We start from the raw sequence: 18,623 nt of genomic DNA, 5'->3' as shown, positions 1-18,623 counted from the left end.
GTTTGAGAGACATTCAAATCCAAAGTGCATTGGTTCCATGGCTTGTCCTGTGAGAATGGGGACAGCTAAGCACAGGCAGAGCAAAGTGTGCTGCTCATCTAGACACAAAGGCTGGGCAGGGCAGATCTATCTGGGTCACTTAAAGGTGGCTCACACAGCCACTGAGACTCCTTTCATAAGACAGGGACTTCCCCAGACAGGGTTCTGCTGCATAAGCCCCTCCCACAAGAAGAGAAAAGTGCACCTCCCCAGGTCTTACCTTAAAACACAATACAAATGAGGTTGCAGCAAAATCCCCAAACCTTCTAATGTGCCTGAAGTGTTTCTGGCACCTAATAAACAGTATGCCACCATAAAAGCCGCCTCAGTGCCTCTGGACAAACTGTCAGCTCTGCATTCACATGTCCACACACCTCGATTCTCTTTAGCCTTGGGTTAGACTGCTGGGTCTAGGAGAAGGAATGGCTCTGATTCAGATTTTCCTAGCCTGGAACCATCAACAAGTTCCTCATTTTATCCAGGCTTCATGCACACGGGACAAGAATCACCCTCGTAATATGAAAAATAGAAACCCAGAGACAGATATTGGGGTAGAAAGCTGAAGGTCAGAGAAGCAAAGCAGCCCGCCATTAGCTCTCACCTCTACCTCAGGCGGAAGGGGCTGATCCTGTCTCCACAAGCTCTCACTAAGCCTCAGACTGCTGTCTCTCATCAGAGTGGCTGAAGGATCTGTCTTCCTATCCTCAATATGTCTGGAGAATGAATGTCAGCTCTGAGACCCTGTTCCTGTCTTAAATACATCTCATGAGTCCTGGGATTAAAGGTGTGGGATCCCAAGTGCTCAGATCATCCTTGTGTGAGCTGTTTCTCTTTAGGACTGGATCAATTTTGTGAAGCTCACTGTGGCCTTGAACAAGGATCCATCTGCCTGTCTTCTGAGTCCTGGGATTAAAGGTGTGTGTCACCACTGTCTGACCTCTATGCTTGTGGCTAGCTTTGCATTTTGATCTTCAGTGGCTTTATTAAATCATAAACAATATATCACCACACACCCTGTCTGATTTCTATGCCTCCTTTGATAAACTACAGATAATGCTTCTTTACCTTTCAAAATGATTGGAACACAGAAAATTAAGGAGAGTATTGCCATATACAGTGGAAAGGTGCAAAGCACTGCATAGTTCTGAGTTATTATTTTTTTTTAAAAAGTACTTCTTTAAATGCAATTGTCAGCCAGGCAGTGGTGTCACATGCCTTTAATCTCAGCACTCAAAGGCAGAGGCAGGCAGATCTCTGTGAGTTTGAGGCCAGCTGGGTCTACAGAGTGAGTTCCAGAACAGCAAGGGCTACACAGATAAACCCTGTCTCAAAAAAACAAAACAAACAACAACAACAACAAAAAAAAAGCCAAAGAAAGTACAATTGTCAGTCTTAAAACAAACCAGGGCCCTTAGTTTAGGCACAGATTTAGGTCAGGGACACAGCCTGACGTAGCAGAAAAAGGCAGGGCAGGGAGAGAACAGACAGCTGGAACAGTCAAGATGAGCTATGAGAGTGAGCACACAGCTGAACAGTCATGAGACAGGAAAACCCCAGCCTCTGGTGATGAGTCTGCAAACTTCCAAGCTGATTGTCCCTGCAACGCATGTATATATCTCATTATCTCATTTTTACAAAGACATGCTTTAAGATCTGAGCTTTTGAAATGAAAAGACCTGGTCATATGTTCTCCTTGAAATATCATTTGCTGAATTATTTGTGGACACGTGCCTCTCCGAAGGCATACTAGAAGTTTAGATGGGACAGGTCTTTGTTGTGCCAGACCGTCCTACCATCTTCAGATGTTTGGCATCCCTGCCCTCTCCTCCTGAAGTCCAGCACCACACCATTATGAAGGAAGGAAGTTGATGGACTTAAAATATCGTCTGGCTGGCACCCAGAACTACTACTGAAAGCAACTGAACAGGTATAGGTCTTCCGATTTAGCTCTGGTACACTAGTCACTCACCAAACAAGACATACGGCTAAATCACTTTTGTTCTTTGAGTTTATCATCTTATTAAACTAAAATGGCAACTGTTTGCCCGAAACCCAATTATCCACATAGTTCTATTTATCAGTGTTTAAACAAGGCCATTGAAATGTCGTGAATAGGACCCTAATTTCAGCAAGAAAGCATCTCTTTTAAAAATGCAAGTTCTACATGAAAATTATGTCCAACAAATGCTAGAGGAACTCCATGCGACTGGAGGATGCTTGCTGCCAGAGCACTCATGCGAAGCTACGCTTCCTTTTCCAGTGCCCAGAGACTCTGTGACTGATCCACGTACACATACAAAGCACGCCCACAACTCTCTCCTGACGTTCCCAGTCCATTTTGCTTTGATTATACCAAAATATGCCCCAAGAGTAGTATTTGATCTTTGCCCAAAGGTATGAAAAAGGGAGGGATCTGTGTACAACAGAATTCCAGAAGGATCAAGCAGTTATACTGACAAACTACAGCAATAGCAATTGGCTCTTGTCAGCTCCTTCCAGATCTCACCATTGAGTATTTCAGCATCAGAACTGCCTACTGCTTCTCTTCACAAGCCCGTATTTAAAGTATATGAAGGCCCACGTGTTAAAGTCAGGTGAGGGGGGAGCAGAGCAGAGGGTGAAGAACAGGGAAAACCACACATCATGAGGGCAGCTCTCCAGCTGCTTCTCCAACACCGAATCTACAGAGCTGTGTGCTCAGCCACCACAGTGAACTACTCTCTACATGTTCCTGTAAGGGACTCCGGAACTTTAAATAGAATTCATATTTCATGCTGCTTAAGAGTGGGGTAGTGCCACTTAGGCTTTGAACCATTTCCCACACACCCCTAGTCCTCAACCATCTATTAAAGTGCTCAGTGTCTTATGAAGTAAAAGAACTAAACACCCCTTAAACCCTCAGGTAATGGTTATATCCCCCAAAACTGGGCTAACTTCTGAAGGTAATAACATGTCTGATGATATATCCTTAAGTGAAAACTAAGACCCTTGTGCTTAGTAGTTTAAACTGAAGGAAGAACGGAAATTCTGTACTAATATTACAGAGTGAGCTTCTTCTAAGACAGTCCCCCATTTTGCCTACTCACTGAATGAAAATCATGCTGCTGTGAGGCATAATTCAAAAAAAATCTTTTATGCAACTAATGCCTGAAATATGTGGGTGAACTCCCACAACGATGGTGTTTACTCCATGGGCAGAACCGTGTCTGCTCTTCCTAGCTGCCCTTTCATTTAGAATAGTACCAGAGAGGAGTGGCCACACAGAGAGTCCCAGATGACAGACACTTGGTCATCTCCCAGACACCTTCTTCTCCAGGACCCATGGAATGGATCTGCCTGTCACCCTTGTGCACTGCCAGTAGGGTAAGCCTTAGCTAAAAGCTGCTCACTTGGTGGGAGAGCCTCATCCACCCTCTGGTACCGGCTGACGTCCTGACGCACTGAAGGTAGCGACCGCAATGGCTGGTGCCCATTGGCTTGAGAACCTAGGATTAAAGGTAATGGTTACCCAAGTTACCCGGGTACTGTTTATTTGAGTACACACACACACACACACACACTTACAATAAAAAAACACACATCTAGGATAGATGTGCTGACATATATACATAATCCCAGGACCCAGCAGATTGAGGCAGGAGGATAGAAAGTTTTGGGCTAGCTTGGGCTAGCCTAAAAAGCAAGCAAACAAACACCTTGAACATGAATCCCAAGCTGTTCGCTATGCCCTCTTATCTCATTTCCCACATGGATGTAGGGGCTCAGAAGCGGTGACCCAAGAGAAATGTCCCCAGCATGCATCTCCCCTTGTCCCTAAACTACCTTTTCTCTTGTACTGCCTCTCTCTCTAGAACATTTTAAATAAATCATTTCTGGGAGCCACATTCACTAAGATCCAGTACAGGGTTTACATCTGAACTTGCGACTTCAGGCACTTACACAATGCTCTTTCCCATTCTCCCCTTTCATGCATCAGAACTATCGCTTAACACAGCTGACATTTCCTGGACAGAGTTTTGACGCAAAACCCACACTATCTGTTCCAGAACTGTAAGAAAGAGGTACTCCTGAAAGCCCCTACACATTACATTCAGGTAGTGACTGGTTTCACATCTTGCTTAAGAGTGAAGACTGCTGTTTGCCAGGCCTTGTGTGGCAGCAATAGATGATCCCCGTTTTAAAAAGACTGAATTTGAACTGAGTTCTATGTGCCTGGAAACCAAGTCCATTTTCTTTCTAAGCTCTGTGAATGGTTAGCCGCGCACTCTGGCCTCTCCAGATCTGGACTGGTAACCCTGACAGACAAGAAGGGTTTCAGCTCTCCACACATTCCTTACCCACTTCCTTAAACCGATTGCTAACGGGTGAGCCCCAGGTGGGCGATTCACCTCTCTATTGGCATGCAGACTACACTGTAATCCACATGGAGGGAAACCCTAAGAGTTCCTTTTGTGCAGTTATGCTTAAACCAAGAGCCATGCTGTCTCCTATATCCTACCTCCAGTGGCGCCCTCCTCCTGGCCAGCGGCCCCTTCGCAGGCACCTTGGGTGTCCCCAGCATCCCCATCGTCCTGGGGCTCTCTCTCAGTGGCAGCAGCAGGAGTAGCAGCAGCCCCCTCCAGGCTCTCCCTCCTCTGCCAGACCTCCCCCAGCTCCCTTGGCTCCGACAAAGCAGCAGCCTCAGCCCCTGCCCCTTCCTCTTCCCTACTGAGCACCTGCACAGCAGGTAAAGAACCGGGAGTGCAGATGGAATCCTGCGACCCCTCTGCAGGGCCGCTGCTGGTGGGCTCAGCCGCACAGGCCCCGTCTTCCTCTTCTTGAGAAGAAAAGGCTGGGGTTTCTGGATATCGTGCACTCTCCAGAGATGAGCACCGTGTCTCCACCGAGGACAGCTGTGTGGTCACGCTGTCATTGCATGAGCTGTCAGCACCTTCCAGGTCACTCTCTCCCTCAGGTCTGGTGCTGGCCTCACTCACACTCTCTGTCCTGGCCGGGTCACTAGGTTCTGTCTCAGAGGACACCTGGGAAGGTTCAGAGCCCTGGTCCAGAGACTCGGTCTCACTGGCAGCTCTGCGGCTCCCTCCAGACGTGTCAGAGGCTCCCGTGTCTGCACCACTCGTGGGCTGATCAGCCTCTTGAGAGCCTGACAATTCAGTGCTGCCCTGGTCAGCACTGGGATGGGGCTCCAGGCTGGCTTCATTGTCATCAGGGGCTGCACTTGAGGGCAAGGAACCATCTGCAACCTCTGGAAGGCTCTCTGGCCTCTCTTCTGAGGAAGCAGCTTCATGAACAGAGGCGTCCTCATTCTCAACGGGGTTGTCCTCCTCAGGCTTGATCTGAGATGCCAGGCTCCCGGCATCACTCCTGGATGCCCTGCTGAACATGACCAAACCTCCTTCCTCCTCCAAGGAAGATGGGTAACCTAGGTCTTGCTGGAACTCGTGGTCTTCTTCATCCGAGTCAATGTGAAGCATCGCATTGAGTCTTGTGTCAGTGGGAAAACTACTCCTCAGTTTGGGAGAGGCTCCTATGGACCGCTCAGAAGAGGTGGCTGCCCCTGGCCTGGAGGGGCCATTGTGCTCAATAGCATCTAAATAATCATTGAGTGAATCCTGGCGGCCTCTGGGAGGTGAGGTTCTTGAGGAAGTAGAGATTAAGTCCTCAGTGTCCATCTCCAGGGTAGAGCTAGTCCTGAAAGAATGCTTGGGGGTTCCCTCAGCAGCGCTGTCCTCAGACACTGGCCCATTGGCACAAACGGTGCTGTCATGATGGCTTCCTGGCATGTCCTCGTCATCTGAAGGACTGCCCAGATCTCCGTTAACAGTGTTGACGCCGAGAATGGTGCCAACGGCTTCTGGAGACGCATCTGAGAGGGAAAGCAACACTTGTGAGCAGGAGGAAGAATACAGAGAGGTCAACTGTCCTGACACTAACCAGTTCCCTGAGTTCTGTCACCCACGTGCCCCGGGCAGCATCACTGGCTGCTAGGATCTACTACTCCTTGCTGCATGAGTACCTTGCATGACGTTTGGTAAGGAGTAGTAGACGCCCTCTCCTGCAAGAAACTTCAGCCTAGCTTCAGAATGCAAATGTAACTCGTGGAGCAGTCTTTGCTAAACCGACTTTGCAAAGTGCTTTGACAGCCCGACAGGCCATCACCAGAAAGCCGTTGCGGTTTGCACTGGACGCACAACAATCCTGCTTACATGCTAACTTATCAACTGAGCCATTCTGACACGTGCTTATGTGTTTACACAGAGACCTCACCTTCATGGACGGAAGACGTGACTTCTACTTTAAACTGGAGGTAGCCACTCACGTGGTCGGCTGGGAGCCTTCTGCCAAGGTTGTAGCTGAGCATTTGGTCACTGCAGGAGGAGAAACGGCCCTTCATCCTGATTGTGCCTTTGCCTTCTTCCCACAGGCCACCCCCACGTCCCACAGACCGCCCTTGGAACTTTCAGAATTTTAAGTGAAAACAGGTTCAATCACAATATGACCCGATGTGTTATTCATTCGCACAAGTGACCCAGGAACAAAAGAAAGTCTTGCTCTAGGACACATTAAAGGAGAGAGAGAGAGAGCAATATGAGAACATAAAAGCAGGCTGCTCCTGTACGGCAGCCCCAACTCCGAGAGCAGGAGAGAGTGCTGACCTCACCTTTCCCACATGCAAAATAAGGAATGGGGTGCAGGAGCCTGGCCTCCCACTGAGTCTCAGGCCCTACCAAGATGCTCTACAATGAAGGAGAAGACTGTACATATCCCATGACTGGTGTCAGAGGGGACCACAATGGTACTCTCACTTTTGAGCCTGCCATAGTGCTAGTCTTAGACTTCCAGATTTCCTAACGATGGAATTATCCAGGTATTTCAAGTGCATATCTATTTCCCAGATTCAAATGCAAGCAGCTCTGAGTCAAATGATTTACTTCAATTACAGAAAACAACCAAAAGGATAATGGAATCACACCATTTCTGCTCTCACACCGCCCTCTACTGGCCATTTTGGAAAGAGACGCATCTGCGCCACTCTACAGTTTAGAGCCTCTGGTTAGCTTTGCAGTATCAACCCACAAAGCTTTGTTTTGTGAACACGCTCTTAAGAAAAAGAAAGAAAAAAAATCGCAGTTTGCCAATTAGTAGGTCACCTGAATTCCTACTCAAGTTCTTAGACATTTCCTTTTATGATATCATGATTTTTGTTCTAGAATGATGCTATCAAATGTTTTGTTTCCTCAGACGGAGTGTTTTACTGAGTGACAATCACATGTTACTGAGGGCTCGAGGGATTTGCTGTTCTTTACTCCCCTGGGTACTGGGTAGGACACATCAACCCTGCTTTCTAGAGGAAGACATGAAGGCATAGCTAGGAAGCTGCTGGGTGACAGATCCGGGATGAGACATATTTTATCCTGCTGTAGAAACCCCCGTCAGGCAGCCTCGATAACAGAAACTCATTGTGGTCTCTGTGATTCCAAGCTGCTTTTGGTGGAGTCCCCTTTACTGTCATTCTTTCTTGTGGGATACCCGAATATGATGCAGCTATGGGCACTCTTGCTGAACTGGGAGTTGAACCAGGCATCACTCTGGAATGTCTGTTGGAACCACAGGACAGCTATAACAGCACAAACGGCACAGCTGCCCTTTCTGCTCCATGCCGCTGCATTCCTGTGTTCCAGGCATTTAGAGAGCACACACAGAAGTGCTTGCACACTTGTGTGCGTGCCCAGCAGCACATACTATGGCCCTGTCTCTACTTCCTGGTTTTTCTTCCATCTTTTCTGATACTCAGTCCTCTAATAAAGCCGTCATTTCCTTGTTTAAAGACTGATGGCTCCTCCCTTGGTCTGCCAAAAAATAACGATGCTAATGATGGAAGCGTCTCAAAAATCGATGGGTAAGGTGGGGGAATGAGTGTTTTATAAGAGTTGATGGAAAGGACTGTGCCCATCTGTTTGTCTCATCTCTTATACTCAACACAGCTCTTGACATTTATTAGGCACTTAGTGTATACATAGTAACCAACTGTCAAATGAGACCTTTGCTTGGAAGAATTTTAACTGAGAAAAGTCCTCAGTTCATCTACTCCATAGGAAAGCTCAGAAAAGCTCCCTATGCCTCAGATCCTCTGTGAAGCCTGTGCTACTGTACCAAGTGCCAGTCTGGGGACTTGGTCCCCCTGGGCTTGTCCAGTCCTACTCCAACGAAAGCTGTTCCTGCTGTGATATGATATCATTATGAAGAATATGCTATACATTACTATTATCATAAAAAATGAACAGTAAAGACATTCCCTAGATACCTGAGGCATTTTCTTACTGATCAGGGGAACTGATAAACACGGGACCATGACAAGTCTTCCAGAAAATAGTCACATCTAAACAGATGCTTTAAAAATAGATTAGGGATTATGGTTTGTCCCATCTACCTATAACCTGGACATTTTCAACTATTTCAGATAGCCACAGTTCACCAAATATGTAACTAACCAACTAGATAGAAAACAATAATCAGGTCAGAAATATTAGCATATGCCGGAATCTGGTATGACAGCAATGCTTTTAACCCACTCACAGAGAAACATCTCAGTCTGATACTTGATGAATGCATTTTGGACTTTCTTCCACTAAATGCATTACTGGGTCTGTTGCTCCTGTGGGTATTCAGCTCTTTAGAAGACTTACTCAAACACTAGAGAGTTCATGGCAGTTTGGGTACTTGATCCTTCTTGCTGTCAGTAATCAAAACCGGTATACATACATTACATGAATCGGATGGTTATAATTAATATAAGTTAAATGAGAAAGATATTAGATTTATTGAGGTTGATCCTTGCCATAATCTTTCACTGTTGATACATGCTAACAAGAATTTCAAAAGCTCTCAAAATGTATCTTCCAGAAGCTATAATTATTTTTCTTAAAAATAACTGTCATCCCTCAGCTTTTACCAGATAGACCATGCTTCTAGAATTCTGTATTCTCCCTTTACTTTGCGTGTGCTGTCCAACCACAAGGTTGACATCTGCAAGTCAAGAGGATCAGAATTCGTTAGAACCTGTGAGTTGTTCATGCTTGAAGGGCTAGAGAGGCTGTGTAGTCTGGACAATTGTTTTCAGATGAGGAAACTAAAACTCAAGAAAACTGTAGTGAAGGTTACGAGTCAGCTCTCCACAGGCAATGATCACAACCAGCACTCAAGATGTTTCAGAGAACAGAGGACCTAGAGCAGAAGGACTGAGTCCAAACTCAGGGCTACCACTAGCCTGCCAGCATCAGATTCCTCAACTCTGAAATGGCTGCCATCATGTTATCTACCTCTTGGAGTTGCTGAGGCCCCATGGGTAAATCCATGCTCTAGTCTGACTGCTGACACTGTGTAACCCCAGCATCCCATGGGTTTACCCTCACTACTACTTCAAGGATGGCATGCACGCTAATTACTCTTGCTGCTACCACTACTGTATATTCAAAAGTTTTTCCTGCTGTGAAGAAAAGACGCCCAAAATGCTCTCATTGAGCTATCCCAGAGTACTTGTGGTATTGAATTTACTAATACTTATGACATAAAAATACATATAGCATAACAATGGATAAGGGTGTGTTGTATTTCTTTACTCACAACTTAGAGACAGCTTACAGGACTGAAAAACTAAAACTAAGTCTCCATGTAAGTTTGTTTCTGCGTTTCAGGAATAAAGATAGGCTCTGTGGATGGAACTCAGAAAGATAAGATGAAGGCAATATGATGCTCATCAAAGGGTGTTATAGCAGGATTTCAACATGCCCCCCAAAAACTGAACACCTTGAGATTTGCTATCTAGGTGAATCTTGGAATGGAGATTGCCACCATAAGAAAGTGTATCATTAAAAACAGGGCATTTTGGGTCCAGTACACTTTATTGATCACAAGGGCACTTTTATTTTCTAAAGAGACATGTTCCACTTCTTATCAGCAAGACACACCCCAGGACTGCCAAGTACTACATCAGCTGTTTCAGCACAAACTAATCTCAAGGTCCCCCAAAGTGAGCGCCAGTTACCCGATGGCTTGACGCTCCAGCAGCCTCTGCACCGGAATGGTCAGTTTCCCCAGGAAACGCTTGATGATGGGGCGGCTCTTGGCAAACTTGTCTTTAATTTCGATTTCTAAGACATCAGTTAAAAGGGCAAAAAAGGAGTATTTCTGAAACCAAAGACATGCAACACGTTGTGTTAGAAAACAAATGGAACCTTTATCATTTTACAACAGAAACTGCTATCTCTTAAACTCTAATGGCACACACTTAAAACCACTAACTGTCATCCTTTCACCCAACAATACACTTTCTTGGTCAGCAGTCACAGGAGATACCCTCACCATCAAACATTAAATTATAAGTGCAACAACTTACTGAAGTAAAAGAAAATACCAGTCACACCACTCCTGACTTTATTTAAGAAATTGACCTTAGCAAATGATGGAGGCAGGACAGGTGTGAATCATTTTACTTTCCTTTGACAGCATCTGCACGACATTTGGGCACCACTAGTTTGTTTAGTATAATAATTAGAGTTCTCCCAGGGCAGAGGAATTTGGCAGTCTGCTCAGTGAAAAACAGCACTTGCTAAGAGTAAGAAAGCTCCACGTAAGCATCTGAGCAGGTAGTCACATTAAAATAAAGCTGCGTTGATTGATCACCCCAGGTAGAGATGGTTAGATCATACTCTCGGCTATCCCATCAGGTCAAGAACTTTGTAAATGCACAATGCTGGGAAGGTTGCTATGTAGTTAGTGCAGAGTGCTTGACTAGCATCTGTTGTAACCCTGGCTCTGTGCTGGGCAGTATAAAAAGACAGACAAGTAAGGGGAAAAGAACATTATTGCTTGTTTTGTTTTCGTAGCTACTATGGGTTTTTTAGAGCTCACAATGAAAAATATTTTGTATTTTCTAGGCTTCAAGACATAATAGCCGAGGTGCTACGATTTTAATGAGTTATTTGCCATTATGATAACATGGTGTTTTAGAACAGGTATAAAAACACAAGCAGCAGCCTGCCATTCAAATAAACACAGGACTTTCAGGTGACATGTCTACCTGTGCTGGCATTCCTAGACATGTAGACCTTTGCTCTAGTTAATTTCATAGTTCCTGAACTATCTCCTTCCAACTAAATATTTCTATAGTATTGTTAGAACATACTTCTGTGGCTAAACATTCAGGGCTGACCTAACTAAATTTGTAGCCAGTAAAGCTTTAGCCAGAAACATCCGAGCACTGGGACATGATGCAAACCTCCTGGTCCTTGAGATATGGTGGAAAGACTTTGCTCGCCAGTGAGAAAGTAAGCTGCAGCTCTTTGATCATCTTTGACTTTGTGCAGCTCTAATGAGAAAACCCTTGCTTGATTTCACTGACACAATGCTCTACGGTGGGTAGCATGATGAAGCTGGGAGGAACCCTGAAGTACCATCAATGCAGTCTGCCCTCACAGGGATGCCCACTTCCTCAATGGCTCATCTAGCAAAAACCTGAAAGCTCATACAAGTGTTTGCTAAAGCCGAGAGAGAGAGAGAGAGAGAGAGAGAGAGAGAGAGAGAGAGAGAGAGAGAGAGAGAGAGAGAGAGAGGAGGGAGAGAGGGAGGGAGACACAGAGAGAGAGTCCTTTAATTTGGACTGAATGTAGGCTAGAGCAAAAAATAAAATATTTAAATATAAATCAGCCTTTTCCCCTTCAATTCTGGCTCTGCTATGACTTGGCAAAGTAATATCTTAATTCTCCTGTTCTTGCAAAAAACTATCATATATTTTGTTCCTCATGACTTTTAGCATTAATTTTTAGTTTTAAGAATATTAAGATATTTATTTTGATAATTAAGCCTCTAGCATATCATTAACTTGTATCCTAGAAGTGAACAATTCACCAGTCTTACTACATACCTGGATCTAACAAGAAGGAAATAGTTTACATGCAGTGTACACTCTTTGCACCAAAACCAGACATCTGGAGCCATCTTGCCCATACCCATTCACAACTCAAGGCTGCACAGAGTTCAGAGAGAAAGGGCCAACTTGTCTGTCAAGTACTGTCAAGCAGAAGACACTCCCTAGCCCCACCCCCAGTCTGTCTTACCTCTCTGTGCCAAATTGGATTGGTGGTGTTGCTGATGATAGTGGACCTTCTCTCCTGCCCATGGTGGGCACAGGTAGGGAAACTGCTCTTCTTCCCTGGCTGAATGGACATCTTAAGATAAGGGTCAGGATTGAAGAACATCCCTTTCTTGAGCCCAACTGCCCTGAGATCTTTAAAGAAAGAGAGAGAGAGAAGTGTGTGTGGGGGTGGGGAGGCAGTAAGGAGGGGGAAAGGACAGAAGAGAGGAAGAAGGGTCCAGACATCCCAGTTAGCACAAGACTCAGGCACTTTTAACTAATCCAAAGATCTAACCAGAAAGGAGCCAGTGACACAGCAGCAGATAGTCGCACTGTGAGCACACAGAGAATGACAAGTGGGTCATGGCAGTAATTCCAAGGTGGCAAAAATAAAGTCAGCCCCTTTTCATTACATCATGCCCCTGCACCTGAGACTCTTTTATGCCATGTGCCTGTGGGTGGTCACCATCTTTTTCATGGTACAATGTGGTTGGTCAGCCAGAATGTAAGACAGCCTCTTCCGAGATTCTCAATAATCAGCTTATAAAAATATGCCCTTTCACAAAAGACCCACATGCATAAAATTGCAAACACACATACTGTAGATATGTATGTTTGAACCAAGCTTAACTTGAGATCAAAATTCAAAGCACACATTCACTTGTACTACATCTTAAATGCCATACACATTTTATAAGGAGCCTAATATGTGAATGCAGTCATTTTAAAGAATTCTTCAGTTATTTTTCCATCACTTATAAAGTAATTTAAATATTCAGTGAGTATCTTACAACTTACCTTATTTTCACAATAAGTTTTACATGATACTGCTAAAAGTCTGTTCAGCAAGGAGACATTTAGATTGTCAGGCTAAAAGGTACACAAATGTCTACAGCTAAAGATGGTTCAGCTGGGCCCACAACACCTCTCTGAGATGATTGGTGTGATTAATGTAGCTCTGGAGCTAAACCATCTGAAAGCCACGGAAGAGACTGCATTTTTATGTGCTTCAGATCAATCTGGAGGTCTTGAACACTCCAGCTTAGATTATGTACAGGGAGACTCTTACCTTGGTTAGATCTGCAGTAAAAGAGATACTATGTCATGGCTCTGAATTACAGGAGATCTACAGGGGTCGGCTAGGCCTTGGGTTTTATGTAGTCCCCTGAGCTCACTCTCTGGAAGAGATGGACTGGCCCACAAGAACTCATGGCCTAGACATGTGATGAAAATAGACCAGGGCTGTCTAATGATGCTGTTAGCAGTGGGAGATATGGATAATTCAACAGAGAATATGGAAATGGTTAACAGTGAAGCTGAATGCTAACAACTCTGCATAAGAGGGAAGGGGCAAGTAAGGGATGAGCCGGCGTTCTGTGAAGCTGCTGTCATTATCCCAGCCACCCCACTTTTGACACTCCATAGGCTATGCAGTCATTATTAAACGCAGAGTTTGACACTTCTTAGGCTATGCAGTCATTATTAAACGCAGAGTTTCATTGGACTGTTCACCAACTGCATGGCTTCTCTGTTGGTACAAAGTAGCTGCAAGAAGAAAGCGCAGCTCACACACTTATTTCCTTGCCCTTCTTGATTATTCTTGCCTCAGACTTGAGACAGATTGATAGCCTCTAGATACTAAGTTTACTTCCAAGGAGGGGTTTTCCTTGAGGTAAATGCAGAGTAATGTGGATAGAAATAGCTGCTCCAAAGTCTGACAGAACCAATTCATTCACAAACACTCCTTTGAACACAAACGCATTCCGCCGCAGATTATAGTTATTGTGATAAAAGATGTCAACGTTAGATAACCTTGTTGACAACGCTTCCACAGCGAGATGCTGCACAGGTGAGTGCATCTCCATTAATGCAGGTGATCTACTGCCAATTATTTGTAATCTGCTGACTCAGCTCCCTTTACTCATTTTTTAAAAAAATATTTATTGTGTATACAATGTTTTGCCTACAGGTGTCCCTGCATGCCAGAAAAGGGCACCAGATCTCATTTACAGATTGTTGTGAGCCACCATGAGGTTGTTGGGAATTGAACTCAGGACCTCTGGAAGAGGAGCCAGTGCTCCTAACCTCTGAGTCATCTCTCCAGCCCTCCCCCCCCGTTCTCATCTTATCTCTCCTCTTGTTTCTCTTTATTTTCCTTTGTTTCATTGTTCATAAATATCCACATCACGTGGCAGACTAGAAAAGAACTCAAAGCCACAAAGGCACACGTGGTAAGTAGCTTACCTTCAACCTTATTTGGATAAGATTTGTAACATCAACCAAGACACAATTTTCCCTGAGACTGTAGAGTTCAATTGTCTGGGTCCTTACTTATCCTTAGATAGTCAGGCATAGCACACTTGCAGGCAGCCATTCCAGTCTGTCAATCTTTCAGATAAACATGTCACCCACTGTCAGTCTACAATCTTGTTAATTGTTTTAGAACCAGCGTTATAGAATCCATTCCTCTCCTATGATCTTACACGTCTCTGTACACTTGGCAAATGTCTATTTAGAAGAAGACAAACACCTTGCAGGCAGCCAGCTTCCATGTGAACAGAGGTGGGGTGTTACAAAAATATTTAAAGATGGGTTTGTTGATGTCCTAGAGCTTATTTCTTATTTTCAGGAAGATGTCCTGTGATGTTACTTTCCAGACAGCAATTCTCCTACAGTGAGTTACCAGAATTCCCTCTGAAGTCAAAATCGATATGTGACTGCCATGTTTAAAGTCATATACATCAACCAAAGACAGGTCAATAGCTCTAAACTACAAAATCGATAGAGTGTAGCAAACCATCATTGGGGCGGCTAATTGACCCCTATCGCCACCAGGGCTTCAGTGCCTGCAACTACTGACAACTTCCCAGGCCTACAGCACAAGCTGTCATCATCAACAAGAAGCATCGTGGAAGGCTATCACAGACAATGGGGCTTTAAACTACCTCTAATTACCCAGATACTTTAAACCAAAGATCCCAAACAAAATATATTTACCAGCCCAATCTGAACCATAAACCACCAGGTTACATCTTCTGAGATTCAACAGGAAATTGAAGAAAGGAAAAAGAGGTCATCAAATTAACAGCCTCATAGGAAAAAAAAAAAAAAGGACGACACAAAATGAACCAGAAAGAAGACAGTGCCCGGCGGCGAGTGGACCTGCGCTGCCCGGGCTGATGCAACTGTTAGGGTTCATGGAGGTGGCTGACATCAAGGATCACCATTCATATGCCAGTGGGATTTACTCGGTGAAGAAAACAGAATCTCAGAGAAATCTCAGAACCACTGAAATGGTTCTGTTTTTACAGAGCCAGGTATAAACTATCATTCAGTCGTCTATTTGAAAACTCCAATTCAAGCACTGGCTTTCTTTGCGCATTCTTGGTTTTATAACTGCCAATTCATTCTTGTTAGGTCAGTGGCTTTCAAACTTTTTTTTTTTTGGCAATGCCTTATGTACAAAATAAATTTCACCTTTTTATGCTGCAGCGCAGTGTATCCCCTTTTGCTTCAAAACTGTCAATTTGTGTAAACTATGTCTTATCAAGACATCATCGGATTAGTAAGCCCCAATTATTTTAATGCCAATTTCAGCCCAGTCAACTTCACAAACTGCAATAGAAAACACAAAACTCATAGCCTGGAAACGGTGTTGTAACTAGGTGGCTGACATGCAAGCGGGTGGGATGTTTTACCAAACAGGAAACCATTATCTTTTTACTTATTGACTTTTTTGTAATTTCATGAAAAAAGCTATCTTCTGTATTCGCAGTTCTCACAGGAAAACGTATGCTGCTTTTACTTTGAGCCTTCAAAACCTTTTCTTTTTTCTAGCTGGAGTAAGCCAAATCCTTTAAAATCACCAAAACTACTTGACAGAGTTATTTAGCAGTTCACATGCTTTCAAAACTATGCATAGTCACACAGTCCTTCTTTCATGAGAAAATTTGGTAAAGAGTTTTTGTAAAACAAAAAAACAACTTTATATTTCTAAACATAATAATTATCTAATTTTTATCCTGGTAAGATATAAAGTTGACTTTACAGAAGTAAGAACAAAAGAACTCAAAATAACCTGGTTTATAGGCCACATACGACATTGTACAAAGAAATGGCTTGCACATTGATATTATGTGTCCTCAGGCTGGAGGCCACACTCTGACACTTACCTGACAATGTGAAGCTGACCAGTTTCTGAGAATGCAGACTTCCAGAAGCACCTCCTTCCATGCCTTCTGCCCCCATCTGAGGAGAAAAATGTGTGTGAAATTTCACAGGGGAATTGTGCTATCAGGCACTCTCATCGTTTGGACATATAATGATTTTAATATCAAAATGCATTGTAGTGCATGTCTTCAAAATTTCAAATATTAGAACAGATACACAAAATAGATTCCAAAATATGGGATCAAATGTTCATATTTAAAGCTAATCTTTACCCCACTTAAAAATATGAACTTTGAAATCTTTCTTAATATAATCAACCTCCTATATCTACTGTATGATTTGTCTTTCCTCTTAATATGAATACATGTTTTATGGTATATATTCCTATAACCCAACCACTCAGGAGGATGAGAGAGGAGAATCACAAGTCTGAGGCCAGTTGTCTCCGTCTGTCTGTCTGTCTGTCTGTCTGTCTGTCTATCTGTCTGTCTCTTTCTGGCTTGTGTTTGTATGTGTGTGTGACATTGATGGTGGTAGTGCTTTTGTTATATTTGAGACAGGGTCTTGTTGTATAGCTCAGGCTGGCCTGCTTCATTTAGAGAGGATCCCAACCCTTGAGATAAGATTGCTCTTGATAACTTACCAAATTTCTCAACTGTCTTCAGTGCCCTTTCCCCTTCCCTGGTGATATCTGACAATTCTGGCCTGTCTTCAGCAAGAATTTCTTGTTGGTTGGTTTGGAAAGAGTCACTGCACCCTCTACCTTCTTAGCAATTGTCATCCATCTCTATACACCCCAAATTGACCTTGAACTCATGATCTTCTTGCTTTTGCCTCTCAAGTGTTAGGATTACTAGAATATACCAACATGCCTGGAGGAATATATTGGATACATAATGAATATATTACCACTGAAACTAAACACTAAATTTCCTTTTTCCTTTGATAAGAAAGCCAGGAATAAATTCTTGACTTAAGTTAGATTCATTGATACATACCAAATCATCCTCCCTTACCTCATGTCTCTGAATGTCCACATAGGTGTCCTACCTACATCCAGGCTTCTGCTGTAATGCAGTGTGGGCACTTTGCTATTGGAGTTAGCAACAATAGGACCATGTAATGCTAGTGTACAATTATTTCCTCACTGAAAATTTTTGAGTAAACTATATCTTACTTGAAACCAGCAATTTATAGACTACAAATAAAATTTAGATCTTTCTCTCAATCTGTATATAATTAGTACATAATTTATGGTTTCTAAGAATAAATTTTTCCATGATTGTGGTAGTTTGAACATATTTGGCCCCCATAAGCTCATAGGAAATGGTACTATTAGGAGGTGTGGCCTTGTTGGAGGAAGTATGGTCTTATTGGAGGAGGCTGGATGATTCACATCTTTAATCCAGGCCTTGAGGCTGGAGGGCACACCCTTAATCTGGGCCACACCTTCTGTTGGAACTGTGTCACTGTGGGGGCAGCTTTGAGTTTTTTTCTGAAGCTTCACTCAGTGTGACAGCCAGTCAACTTCCTGCTGCCTCTGCGACAAGATGTAGAACACTCAGCTGTTTCTCCAGCACCATTCCTGCCCGCATCCTGCCATGTTCCCCAGCATGATGGACTGAACCTCTGAGGTGTAGGCACTCTACCACAATTAAATGCTTCCCTTATAAGAGTTGCTGTGGTCATGGTGTCTCTTCACAACAATAGAAACACTTAAGATAGTGGTACTCTGAAAAAGAAGTCCATATGACCAGAAAAGACAGGATTGAAGCAGAGTAGATTCTGAACTTTTAGAAAATGGAAATCACACACAAAATTTAATTCTGAAATTCATATTAAACTCTACCAAGATCCCATCCTTAATCAAACTCTAGTCAAGTTCATATGCTCCTCAGTTCAACTAAGCCTGACCTTAGGCTTCTGTCTCTAGCTTCTTAGATTACAAAAATTCTACTTTGTCTAAAGAGAATCTCTATCCTCACTATGACATTACTCTTGATACCAGACCAAATTCTTCATCTCTCACCAGGCTCCAGGTACCATGTGATTACCCTGGCCCACCTTCAGCAAAAATTAGGCTTAAGTTAGTTTATCAAGAGTTATCACATCCCCTTGGCCCTCTTAGTAGTTTTTCATCCACTGACTCTGCTTCTTGGCTATAAATCCTCACTTTCCTTTGTCATGACTGGAATTGAGCCATTTCTATTTAGTGGTCCTCTACCCCCCCCTTCCTGCCTCAATGGCACCAATTCATGAACAAAATATGCTTCTCTCACTT

General features: G+C 43.7%; 1 protein-coding gene across 4 annotated transcripts in view; it reads right to left on the bottom strand.

Annotated features, from left to right (window-relative positions):
- The window catches only part of Hecw2 (HECT, C2 and WW domain containing E3 ubiquitin protein ligase 2), a 356,194-nt gene that overhangs the window by 102,169 nt on the left and 235,402 nt on the right, over positions 1–18,623 (bottom strand). For 3 of the 4 annotated variants that reach the window (XM_013121118.3, XM_040753631.1, XM_013121120.3), the window contains 6 exons: positions 16,345–16,420; positions 12,156–12,325; positions 10,085–10,227; positions 6,307–6,407; positions 4,538–5,905; positions 3,429–3,524 (listed from right to left, as the gene is read on the bottom strand). In XM_013121118.3, the coding sequence (XP_012976572.1) occupies positions 3,429–3,524; positions 4,538–5,905; positions 6,307–6,407; positions 10,085–10,227; positions 12,156–12,325; positions 16,345–16,420 (1,954 nt within the window). The remainder of the gene's footprint in view (positions 1–3,428; positions 3,525–4,537; positions 5,906–6,306; positions 6,408–10,084; positions 10,228–12,155; positions 12,326–16,344; positions 16,421–18,623) is intronic. The other variant, XR_005879938.1, reaches the window with a different exon arrangement.

The sequence above is a fragment of the Mesocricetus auratus genome, unplaced genomic scaffold (assembly GCF_017639785.1).
Source record: "Mesocricetus auratus isolate SY011 unplaced genomic scaffold, BCM_Maur_2.0 Super-Scaffold_100010, whole genome shotgun sequence".
Classification (NCBI taxonomy): Eukaryota; Metazoa; Chordata; class Mammalia; order Rodentia; family Cricetidae; genus Mesocricetus; species Mesocricetus auratus.
This window is presented reverse-complemented; position numbering and strand designations above follow the sequence as displayed.